The following is a 13,025-nucleotide window of genomic DNA, read 5'->3' as shown; positions in this document are numbered from 1 at the left end:
CGGGGCGGGACCGAGGGGCGGGGCGAGGGGGCGGGGCGGGACCGAGGGGCGAGGGGCGGGGCAGGACCCTCGGGGCGTGGCACGCCGAGGGGAGCGGTTGGGGAAGCGTGCTGAGGAGCAAGCTGGCGCTGAAGGCAAGGAGAGGATTCCGAGAGCGGATCTGGAGGCAGGGGAGGGGAGCTGAGCGAAAAGTGGCTCACTTTAAGGTGCCCATCTTCTTACCTGTGTAAGTTTTAATCTCCCCACCCCACCCCCGTCCATTTCATTTAAAACTCTGGTTCATGCTTCGTTCTCACTTAGCTCAGTGTCCGCAGTTTATCTAGTCTGGGACGCTCTTAGCACTTGCCTCGCTCTCCGTCTGTGACCGATACGCTTCCCATTCAGGATGGAGAGGAATTTTTCATTCTCCCAACTTGAAGTTTTAAATAGACCACAGTCGCCAAAAGCATTACGGTTCGGCTTTTAGTGTGAGGCCAGCCTCTCTTCAGTCTCCTCCCCTTGCGTGGAGCCTTTCAGCTTAGAGTCACAACACGCTCGCCTCTTGGGAGACGCTCTCAGCATACACTAGGGGTTTTTGGGGTTCCACACCTACTATAGGATCTGAATCATTTCTATTGGAATAAGTAGCAGAACATTCCTGAAGCTGTTGGTATTTTGTAGCGCTCCTCGCATCGCCAGGGAACTATCTAGAGAGCCAGCCAGTAACTAAGATAGTTCTTCAAAATCTAGTGTTTTCTAGAATATTCTGTCCTTGTTCCATGGAAATAAGCACCATTTGGAGGAAGTGCCACTGGGCAGCAAGGACGGGTTTTCAGTCAGTCCTTCCTACAATAATTACAGCAACTTTGGAGCCACTTGTTAGATGGGGATTCGCCAGGGTACAGAAGAGCTGCAAAGAGCACAGCAAGATGATTTAGGGAACTGTAACATATGTAGTTTGGTGTAGTGACAGCTGGGAAAGAGAAGTGTTCATAATATTTGAGGGTGTTGTGTGCAGTACACTTAGGGAAAGAAGCTGAAATGAAATTGGGAATGACAAATTCACGAAGTGAGGAGGGCATTCTGGCTGCAATGTTATATCCATGGGTATGTCTGTATCATACGGGTGCTTGTATGCAACTTTGTATGTGACATATCAGTGTCATATGGATGGTTATCTACAACTCCAAAAACGTCTTAAAACCACAACACCCCCCCCCCCAAGAGTCAGAAAGTGCACAGGAAAACTTTTCTATTCAAACAAGGAAGAAAAAAAGTTTGTCTTTCATATCATGCAAAAATTCTGAATATGAGGAAGGTGGCATTTCAAGTCAGCGGGAAATCGATGAGCACACTGAAGTTGGAACTCCCAGATGGCCATCTGGAAGGAAAATATAATTAGGGCCATCTTTCACACCTTATACCAAAATATATTCCAGATGGATCCAAAAATTTAACATGAACAACATGTAAAAATACCAAAAGAAAACATGGGACAATTTATTAACATTCCAGAATAAGAAAAGGTGTTTTTAAATACCACACAAAACTCCAGAGCCATAAAAAGACTGAAATTGTCTACTACACACACACACGCACGCACACACACACACACACACACACATATCCCATGTCATAAAATACTGTTTGTCCTGTGGGAGACAGAGAACAGAGCAAGCCCAATTGGATCAGTTAGGGACCAGGTAATACTCATAGAGTCTGTCCAAGTTTTTCAAGTCCTTCAGAGAGTCCACAGTTCTTCTATAAGAATTTTTTTATCTTCTGTTGTCATTTTATGATATTCTAAGGCATTCAAAACAGGCAATGGGTTTGCAGTCAAGACCTGGATTTTAAACACAACCCTTTACTGCCCCTCTGTGGACAGCCACCTTATAGCCAAATGTGAATGGACGCTACTCTGCCCAGCCTCCTAGGGAGTTTCCAGTGCACATAATTGAGAAACACTTTTGCACAGAATTGAAGAGTGAAGACTCTGCCATTTATTCACATTCCAAAGGCAAAAAAAACCTTAGATGCACTTTCCTTGCTCTCTAGAGACACCGGCTGACATTCCAGGGTTGTAAAAGCCCAGGGACTCTTTACTCGCCTCCCTGGAGATGTTGGCCTGTTGGTTGAGACGCCCGCATCCCAAATCAGTTTCAGCTTGAGTCCCGTGTCCAGCTCCTGGTCCCAGCTTCCTGCTAGTGCAGACTCTGAGAGGCAGTGCCAATGGCTCAAGCATTTGTATCCGTAGGTTTTATTCCTGATTATTGGCTTCTACCCCTTGCTTTGGCCTCAACCTGCCCATGGCAAGCATTGCAGGCACTTGGGGAGTGCACCAATGGAAGAGAACTCTTTTCTCTATCAAATACATTTTGAAAATTTAATAAAGAGATGATTAGATTTACAACTGGGGACCAACTAGAGTGAGTGTCATAGGAATGGTGGCCCTTCACGGTGTGTGGTGGGAAAGGCAGAGGGAACACAGAGGCTATCTGGATGCTGCATGTGGTTCTTCTGGTGTGCTAGGACCAGCAAGAAAGGCACTCTGAATCCAAGAGTGAGAGGCAGAAGGAACATACCTGTTGGATGCTTGATGATCCTGAGAGCCAACACCTATTGCATCTGCCATGAGCCAGACACAGTGCTGAGGTCTTTGCTTGCAAAAATACATCCACTCCTCACAAAGACCCCATGAGGTGGGGACTGTCATGAGCCTCATTCACATGTGACAATGCTGAGGTGTCGCCAGTTTCCGTAACTTATCCAGTCTGGCTCCAGGGGCACTGAGTGGCAGGTCCCAAATAGTCACCTGTGACTTTATTTCTACTCATATACATATACTATGAGCATACATAGGAGTGGTAACCAAGTCAGACTCAAGCAATAAACTTTGGTCTTGGGGGAAATAATTTAACCTGTGTCTTGGTTTTCTCATCTGAAAACCAAGAAGAATAATGATACTGAGTTGCTGTGAGAATTAAATGAGCTAGTACACATGGACTGTTTGGGTTGTGGAGTGTAGAGTGGATTGAAAGGGCAAAAGAGAGGGTGGAGAATCTTAGGAGAACCATGGATCCACTCAAGAATAATGACTGCATTAACCAACAAGTGCCTCAATTCGATTGCTCCATATAGCTATGGTGAAAAGACAATGAAAAATTGTGTGAAGTATATATACTAGAAAGTATTATAGCAAATGCCTTTTATAAAGATAGTTATGATGTTTTTGAAAGGCAGAGTGATATAGAGTGAGTAAGAGATTCCATTTGCTGGCTCCTTCCCCAAATGCTTGCAACAAGGTAGACCAGGCTGAAGTGAGGAAGCAGGCTCTCCCTGTGGGTCTCCCATGTGGGTGTGGTCAGGGCTCAAGCACTCAGAGGTCATTATCTACTGCCTCCAAGGTGCAATAGCAGGAAGGTGGACCGGAAGTGGGTTAGCCAGGACTTTAGCTGGCACTCTGACATGAGATGTGGGTTTCTCAAGTGGTGACTTAACCCAAAATGCCACAATGCTTACGCCATAGTTATTTTAAATCACAGGTAATTTCAAGTATGTGCAAAAGTAAAGACACAGAATATCCCCATCACTCAGCTCTGAAGTTTGGTTCAGCCAGGGTTCAGATAATACCCACATGCTCCAATCTTTTAAAAGGTTTTGCCTCCAGGTTCCTTGGGCAAATGTTTTTTTGGTTTTGCTTTTGGTTTTTCTTTGAGATACAGAGTCATATGTACACACAGAGTGCTCATCTTCGGGTTCCCTCCCCAGATGTTGACCACAACCAGGGCAATGCAGGGCCGGGCCCAGCTGTGGGCTGAGAACTGAACCCAGGCTCCTCTGCAAGTGGTAGGGACCACTGGGTACTTTGACCTACTACTGATGCCTCCCAGGGTCCCCATAAGCAGGACAGGGAAACTGAAAGCAGAGTTAGGACTCAAACTTAGGTACTTATTGTTTAAAAGATTTATTTATTTATTCATTCATTTATTTATTTAACAGAGTGACAGGCAGAGAGGGAAAGACAGGTTTTCTACTCTCTGGTTCACTTCTCCAAATGCCTTTAAGGGCTGGGTCTAGTCTAGGACCAAGCCTGGAGCCCAGAACTCCATCTGGATCTCCCACATGGGTGGCAGGGGTATAACTGCGTGGCTCTCAGGCGCATTAGCGGGGAACTGGATCAGTGCTCCAATCTGGGGTGCTGGCGTCAGAAACAGTGGCTTAACCCACCATGCCATCATCCAGGATCCATAGACTGCGGTACTTTCATGTGGAGGTGGGCTTAGCCTCTAGGCTAAACACCTGTCTTGGATTTCATAATTAACTCAAAAGGAAGGCTGGGGTTTGAACTCAATCACATCAGGCTTAACACCTGAATTCCCCCCTCTTGCATGCAGAGAACACTAATCCTCAACAACAATGGGAATGCCAGAGTCAGAAGATCACGCAGTTACTTTTTTTTTTTTTAATCTCACGCTACAGCGAATGCTACTTTCCTGCGATGACCTACCCTGATCCCCTTATAACAGGTATCATTTTCCCTCCTAATATTTACAAACAGCAAGGCCAAGTCTTCTCATCTTTAACTTCCCAAGTGGCCTATGTTTAGGAGTTCTCAGTTGTTTCTGGAAGGCTCCTGGACCTCACAGCTGTGTCCTGAGAGAAGACTATGTACATCCCCAGGCCACAGAAAAGGGTGTTTTTTTGGTTTTTTTTGGGGGGGGGCCAACAGTGGAGGACAGACATTACAACCCAATTGGTGACTGCAACCATAACGGGGGCATGCAAGGCTGCCAGAGCATGCAGAGGGGTTCCTGGGGGCAGCCTTGCTGATGGTGGATCAGGCCAGGCTTTCTAGAGAAGGGAGCGCCTGGAGCGGGATCCTGTAGGAGCAGTGGGAGTTGGTGATGCTGGGAGCTCCCAAGGAGGAGGCGTGGGAAGGCACTTTCAAGTACAGGGGCAGTAACATGCATAGGTACAGAGGGAGCAAAGAGAATCAACAGTGGAGCCTGCAGAGTATGGTTCCTCACAGGAGCGGTGCAAAGGGCTGGTGGAGGCTGGGGTAGGACACGGAAGGCTGGCGGGTGTTCCAATGACCTGCGCTGCCTGGTGCCTTGCACCGGCACATGGGTGAAGGAAAGAGAGGATACTTTACAATACAACAATAACAGCTGGGGCAAGTCCCGAAGAAAATCGGCCTAAGTCATCTGACTGAACCATCATAGCATCGCCTCCTGGGCTGGCCAGTTCCCTTCTCAAGGTCAGGCTCAGCACAGGGTGGCCACACAGCTGGCTACTGGGACTGAGGTGATTCACAGAGGACGGACTATAGGATTCCAGGCCTGCACTTTCCCATGCCAAAGCCTCAGTTCTTCCCCAGGCCCCTTCCTCCCCACCTCTTGCCGGGAATACTCTCCACGAGGGTCACCAGAAGTTGCACTCAGGGTTCCATGAAAGATGCCACCAGGCCCAAGAATCTGTTGCTTTGACTAAACAGTCCTCTGCATCCTTTCCTCCCTCCTGGCTAGGCCAGCTTGGCGCCCTCATGCCCTGAGGCCCAGAGACAGGTCCTTCTGCAGGGCTCCCCTCCCACTGGCTGTGCCTGCCTTAGTTTCTCTCAGAAACTCTAAGGAGACATGAACGCACTCTCTGGCTTACATGCCCTTCTTCCGGACCATGAGCCTCTTTTGAAGCTGAGGGGCTGTACCTTCTGCTCTGTGTCCATAGGCCCTTGTGTGCGGGCAGCGTAGTGAACAGACAAGCCCGGGGAATGCTTACTGCACCGCTCAGAGCCCCTGTGCCCCAGAGAGAGACGGAAGTAACAGGGCATGGGGGTGGGCTGTCTGAGATCACATCCAAAGTGGGCTCAGCAGAGCAGTAGGTACCCAGTGAGCACTCAACAAAGGATGTCTCTTAGGCTCACCAGCATTAGCTCATATGAAATTATGGATCCCACTGTGTGTGATTAATGTTCATTAGACAGAAGTAGTAAGTAGGGATGGGCATCTGAGACACCTGCATCCCTTATCACAGAGTCTGAATTCAAGTTCACGTTCTGCTCCCTGCAAATGTATTCACACGGGCAGGGAAGCAGCCCTGATGGCACACAGTACTTGGGTCCCTGCCACCTACATGGCAGACCCAGACCGAGTTCCTAGTTTCCCACAGGGATCAGGGTCGGCCCTGGGCTATTTGGGTCATTTTGGGTAGCAGATGGTAGCTGTCTGGCTCTAAAATAAGTTGTTTCTTTACCACGGCAGGAATGAACTTTAATGTTCTAGAGGTTCCCGGAGCTGAGGTTGTGTTACTGTTTCTATCACAGATGAAATTGATGACACCTGTAGTCGGTTTGCCATGCGGAGCTCCTTCTAACCTTGGGACACAGTGTCACTCGATTGAGCTGGAGGGTGAGAGGCTGAGGATGGGTGGCCCCGGACTCGGACTCGGCATGGCTCTGGACTTCGTGATGAGTTCAGCCTCCCTACGAGTGAACACAAACACCCACAGATGTCTAAACTGGCACGGCTGAGAGAGTAATGAAGGGGTACTTAGGGCTATGGAAATGGCTCAGAGGCCAACACACAGAGGAAAGTGTGTGGGAAGGCTGGCTGCCATGGCCTGTGTAACACCTGAGTGCCTGGGGGCAGGAGGATGGAAGGGGGGCAGTTACACACCCCTGGGAGAGGAGGGAGGAGAACTCTGGCCAGTAGGTGAGGAAAAACAAAAGCCAGAAAATGGAAACATTCAAACATGCTAACAAATTTAGTTCTAAGGCAGGTTAAGAATGTTAATATAAAAATAGGGGTTGGCATTGTGGAATAGCAGGTTAAGTCACCGCCTGCGATGCTGAATCCCACATGGCACCAATTCAAGTCCTATCTGCTCTACTTCTAGTCCAGCTCCCTGCTGATACACCTGGGAAAGAAGCATAAGATAGTCCAAGTGCTTGGGTCCCTGTCAATCATATGGGAGACCATGAATTAAGCTTCTGGCTCCTGTCTCCTGGCTTTGGGCTGGCCCAACCCTGACCATTGTGGCCATTTGGAGAGTGAACCACTGAATGAAAATCTCTTTCTCTCTAACTCTGCCTTCCAAATAAATAAATAAATATTTTAAAAATGAAAAATAAGCATAGTATGTTTCATGGGTTAGTTGGCCAGCTGGTTGATGATATCATAATGTTGACTGATAATCTGGCCAAAATTACGAACTCAACCCATTGCGAGGACAGAAGATGGGGAGTGTATGTATGTGCGTGTGTGGTGGGGGGAGGTAGAACAACTCAGCCCTCATCGTTTAATACATAACGCTGAATAATCAAGGAGTACCTGGAAGAGTTTGATATTTAGACACATGGAGAACACAGTCAGTTGGCAAGGCAGAAGCTGCTGCAGGGTCCAGAGGAGTGCATTCTGGTAACCAACTATCGAGTGATTTAACCAGCTTTTCCATTTTCTTACTCTGCATCAGGCATGGTTCTCAGTGCTTTACAAATGCCCTACACTGTATACACTATCATCACCTCACTTTATTAACACAGACTCAGAGAAGGAGTGACTCAAAGGTGACACAGGGTGGGCCATGGTGACAAAGGCTGAGTAGTCTGCCTTAGTAGAGCTTTCTCAACTCTATGACCATGGGTTACTTTAAAAATAAAGACGGAAGAGATGGACGTTGTGTGCAGCGGTTAAGTCCCTAACTCAGGATACCCACCCCCCATATGCCTGGCTTGATGCTCCCCCTTCTGGATCAGCTTCCCACACAGGTGCACTCTGGGAAGCACTGTGTACAGTGCAGGGCATTTGTAAAGCGATGACCTGAGCACTTGAGTCCCACACCCAGGTAGGAGACCTGAGTGGAGCCCCTGGCTTCCTGGCTTCAGTCTGTCCCAGCCCTGGCACTCTGTTGGTACTTGGAGGAATGAACCAAAAGACCAAAGACGTCTGTCTTCCTGCCTTTCAAATAAAATGGAAAAAATCAAGAAAAGAAAAAAATCTGTGAAGCCAAAATGTTAATCATCGGCGTGATCTTTTAAAAGCATTTAGTCTGTTCATCAAGCCCTCCCTGAGCTTGTTCCCGTCAGCTTGCACATGGGCACACAGAAGCCTACTCCTTACTGACCGTCTTACCTGCATCAGCTCTTTAACATGGCTGCCGTCCACATGGTTTGTGGCTAAGGTCATGGGCCCAGACAACCTGAGGGACTCAGTGGGAAGTCACTGAGGCAGCATTGAGTGGGACAAGGGTTCAAAGCTCCAGACCCTGTTCCTGAGTCTGAGATTTCCCTTACTGCTTCATTCACCTTTTCTTGGGAAGGGGAAACCTAGAGAGGGCCCCTTACCTGGTTTGCTTTTATGTGGGGTACATTCAAAGCAGTCATGGCAAACCACAGGGGGACCTGGGCTATGAGAAGAGGGCATGGAACCTTCAATTGGTAGGGTTTTTTTTTTTTTTTTTTTTTTTAGATTTATCTATTTCTATTGGACAGGCAGATTTACAGAGAGGAGAGAGGAAGATCTTCCATCCTCTGCTTCACTCCCCAAGTGGCCACAATGGCTGGAGCTGAGCCCATCTGAAGCCAGGAACCAGGAGCTTCTTCAGGGTTTCCCACATGGGTGCAGGGTCCCAAATCTTTGGGCTGTCCTTGACTGCCTTCCCAGGTCACAAGCAGGGAGCTAGACTGGAAGTGGAGTAGCAGGGACACAAATTGGTGCCCATATGATAGATTTTTATACCATTCTTTTACAATTGTTTTCTCCATCTGCTTTATAATATAGATACGCTATTAGTACAGACATACATGTATGATACACTTCAAAAAATTTGTGGAGGGGCTAGAGTTATGGCATAGCAGATAAAGCTGCCCCATGGGATATACTGACATCCCATATGGATGCCGATTCATATCCTGGCTGCTCTACTTCCCATCCAGCTTTCTATTAGTGCACCTGGGAAAACAGCAAAAGATGGCCCAAGTACTTGGATCTCTATGCCCACATGGGACACCCAGATGGAGGTCCAGACTTATGACTTTGGTGTGGCCCAGTGTGAACCGATGCGGCCATATAGGGGCGTGAACCAGTGGATGGAAGATCTCTTTGTCTCTGGAGCTCTGACTTTCAAATAAAATAAAAGTTTGTAGAAAATGCAAATGAAAGAGGAATGTATCTTTTTTTTTAAAGACAATATTTGTCCATTTTATTAGTTATTTGGAAGGTAGAGAGTTGGACAGAGATCCCATCTGCTGGGTCACTGCTCACTCAGGAGCCAGGAATGCAGTCCAGCTCTCCTCTTTGGGTAGCAGGTATATGTTTCACCTGCTGCCTCCCAGGGTCTACATCAGCAGGAAGCTTGAATGGACAGCAGAGTTTGGGACTCAAACCCTAGGTATGCTGTTACGGGGTGCAGCCATCCCAGGCGGCAGCTTAAGCACCGTACCTTTGATACCTGTTCACACTTCATTTGACTTTTCCATGAACTTGTTGAAGTGCCCTCCACAATGATTTCTTAATAATTAATCTATACTGATGCATTAGCAAGAACCAAGTTCTCAGACACTTTCCTGAGAAAAGTGCAGGATCAAGAAGGCTCGGGGACTTCTCACGTGGAGGCACGGACAGGGTTGCGGGCGGAGATGTATTCGTGTGGGAGACAAACATGGAAACACACTCCCTTCATGAAGACCACCATCAGTGTCAGCACTTTTAAAAGCGACAGCTGACTGCGTGATTCCCTGGGTGAGGCTGATAAATGCAGGTTCCGTCATCAGAATGCAATGTCGTACTGTTTGTACATGTTTTAAATAAAATAATGCCTCGTCATCAACGCAGTGCCCCAAGCACCCAACTCCCCGCTCCTGCTTTGCAGGGAGAACTGACAGGACCACTCCTCCGAGGGGGTGCTCAGTGACTTCCAGCTCTCAGCCGTTGGGCGTGATCCCTCTTCCCACCTGCTCTCGGAAATGTCTCGGGTCCTGCTGGGGCTCTCCTTCTTCCAGGGAATGGAGCTCATCGGGGTGGTATAGTGAGAGGGGAGGAGGCTTAGGCTCTGTTTTTCTGCTCTTTCCTCCTCTTTCTTGTCCTTCCTGTGGGGGAAAAACGAGGGACAGCAGCATGATTGCATTCAGAGATTCAGTACGGATTACTCAGAGCTTTCCCTGGAATCCTTATTGTTGTGATTGTTTTTGTTGTTATTGTTATGTTTTATGTGAATGGCAGAGAGATGGCGAGATGGAGATCTTCCTTCTACTGGTTCACTCCCCCAAAGCCTACATCAGCTGTGGGTTGGGCCAAGGCTAAGCCAGAAGTCTCTGAATCATGTGGGCGGCAGGGTCCCCCAGGCACTTGAGCTGTCATCTGCTGCCTCCTGGGGTGCACATTCTAGAACGCCAAGCTGGAGCAGCAGCAGCTGAGACTCACCCTGGTGGTGGCATAACAGGGCAACCCATGTTCACCCCCTGGAGTCTTCAAAAAAAATTGTCAAAAAGTTACTTGAGAGATAGAGAGAGCTCATCCATTCGTATGTGAGCAGATGAATCACATCATGGAGTTTTTAAAAATCAAAGAGTTGGGCCCGGTGCAATAGCGTAGTTGTTAAAGTCCTCGCCTTGCACTCGCTGGGTGCAGGTTCTAATCCCGGCAGCTCCACTTCCTATCCAGCTCCCTGCTTGAGGCCTGGGAAAGCAGTTGAGGACGGCCCAAAGCCTTGGGACCCTGCACTCGGAAGAAGCTCCAGACTCCTGGCTTTGGATTGGCTCAGCTCCGGCCATTGCAGCTGCTTGAAGAGTGAATCGGCGGATGGAAGATCCTCCTCTCTGTATATCTGACTGTAAAATAAAAATAAATCTTTTATTAAAAAATAAACCTGTCCTATTTTTTTTAAAGATTTATTTTTATTACAAAGTCAGATATACAGAGAGGAGGAGAGACAGAGAGGAAGATCTTCCGTCCGATGTTTTACTCCCCAAGTGAACCGCAACGGGCCGGTGCTGTGCCAATCCGATGCCAGGAACCAGGAACCTCTTCTGGGTCTCCCACGTGGGTGCAGGGTCCCAATGCATTGGGCCGTCCTCAACTGCTTTCCCAGGCCACAAGCAGGGAGCTGGATGGGAAGTGGAGCTGCCGGGATTAGAACCTGCGCCCATATGGGATCCCAGCGCGTTCAAGGCGAGGACTTTAGCTGCTAGGCCACGCGCTGGGCCCAAACCTGTCCTATTTTTTTTTTAAAGATTTATTTTATTTTTATTACAAAGTCAGATATACAGAGAGGAGGAGAGATAGAGAGGAAGTGGAGCTGCCGGGATTAGAACCAGCGACCATATAGGATCCAGGCGCATTCAAGGCGAGGACCTTAGCCACTAGGCCATGCCACCAGGCCCAAACCTGTCCTATTTTTAAAAAAAGACATTTTAGATTATGCAAAGAACCCACACATTTCCCATTCTCTTTTGGAGCTACCAGAAGATGTGCTGCAGCAAAGTGGGGAAGTAAAGTGAGACCAAGATGTGTGTCCTGGGAAACAGGGACTCCAACCACAGCCAGTTAACCAGGTGGTGGTGGAAAAGCCCCAAGGCAGAAACTGTGAGCTGACCACAGCACCCCAGCCTGGCCAGGAGGGGGCTGGGGGCCTGAGCAGGAGAACCTCATGATTTAAAAACTTTTTTTTTTTTAAAGAGAGGGGCGGGCTGAATGTTTGCTCCAGTGGTGAAGACGTCACTTCACCCATATGTGTCCACCCCACAGGGAACATTGGGGGCCGAGCGCCTGGGCCCAGTACCTGGCTTTGGCCTAGTTTCCCCAAGAGGCAGGAGTGATGCCTCAAGTAATCGGATTGCTGCCACCCACAAGGGTCGTCTGGATTGAATGCCCAGCCCCTGGCTTCAACCTGGCCTAGGCCTGGCCACTGAGAGCCTTTGGAGAAGTGACTCAGCACTCTCTCTCTCTCTCTTAAAGAAATTAATCAGAGTCTGGTGCAATGGCTGAAATGTCTCATTGTCCACCTGCAAAGTGTCAACATCCTATATGGGTACTGGTTCATTTCCAACTGCTCCACTTCCCATCCAGCTCCCTGCTTGTGGCCTGGGAAAGGAGTTGAGGACAGCCCAAAGCCTTGGGACCCTGCATCCATGTGGGAGACCCAGAAGAAGCTCCTGGCTCCTGGTATCAGGTAAGCTCAGTTCCGGCTATTGCAGCAACCTGGGGAGTGAAGCAGTGGACACAAGATCTTTGTCTCTTCTTCTGTGTGTTTGCCTTTCTGATAAAAATAAATAAATCTTAAAAAAAAAAAAAGTCTTGCTTTTGCTGCAGGACATAGTGGGTGGGCAAGGCTGTTTCTCAGGCATCCAGCAGTGGCTGGATGAACTGGACATGAAGTACAGCAGACCCACTGTCTTTGATAGCTCCTTATCCACTCTGGCCAACTGTGCCTTCTGGCCCATCACAGCACCTGCTTCCATCCAGGCTGCGCCATCAGAGGCTCCTCCGAATCTTGGTTTATGAAAGTGGAGAGAGAGCCTGTGCTGCTGCTGCTTTTTTTAAAGATTCACTTATTTTTACTGGAAAGGTAGATATACAGAGATTAGAGACAGAGAGAAAGACCTTCTATCCACTGGTCCACTCCCCAAGTGGCTGTAATGGCCAAAGCAGAGCTGATCCGAAGCCAAGAGCCAGGAGCTTCTTCCAGGTTTCCTATGGGTGCAGGGTCCCAAGGCTATGTATGGGCCATTCTCTACTGCTTTCCTACGGTCCTATTTGGTTTTCCTTTTATGTCTTGCACTATAAGGACAGAGGCTTGCGGCTTTCCAGAGCCCTCAGGTCAAATAAACCAGTGACTGTGTACTGAAGCCGCTAGATCCTCTGTCTGCTGCAGCAGCTGGGCTGGATGCGGCTTCTGAGCCACAAGGAGCACCCAGGACGCAGAGGGTGCACCCCAGCACCGGTAGTCCAGACTTGCACAGTCACAATGAAAGTAAAACAAGTTAGGTGAGTCAGATGTAAGAGACAGTGACCTCCAACGACCTCGTGCCCGGGATTTTCCAACCTCTCACCATG

General features: G+C 48.5%; 1 protein-coding gene across 1 annotated transcript in view; it reads right to left on the bottom strand.

Moving 5' to 3' along the window:
- Positions 1–6,238: 6,238 nt before the first annotated feature.
- FAM227A (family with sequence similarity 227 member A) overlaps positions 6,239–13,025 on the bottom strand; it is a 35,020-nt gene continuing 28,233 nt past the window's right edge. Inside the window, exons 15-16 of the mRNA XM_058673649.1 lie at positions 9,926–10,060; positions 6,239–6,457 (exon numbers count right to left, since the gene is read on the bottom strand). Of these exons, the coding sequence (XP_058529632.1) occupies positions 6,364–6,457; positions 9,926–10,060 (229 nt within the window). The 3' untranslated portion in view covers positions 6,239–6,363. The remainder of the gene's footprint in view (positions 6,458–9,925; positions 10,061–13,025) is intronic.

This window comes from Ochotona princeps, chromosome 15 (assembly GCF_030435755.1).
Source record: "Ochotona princeps isolate mOchPri1 chromosome 15, mOchPri1.hap1, whole genome shotgun sequence".
NCBI classification, from domain to species: Eukaryota; Metazoa; Chordata; class Mammalia; order Lagomorpha; family Ochotonidae; genus Ochotona; species Ochotona princeps.
Note: the sequence above shows the minus strand (reverse complement) of the source record. Positions and strands in the feature narration are given on the sequence as shown.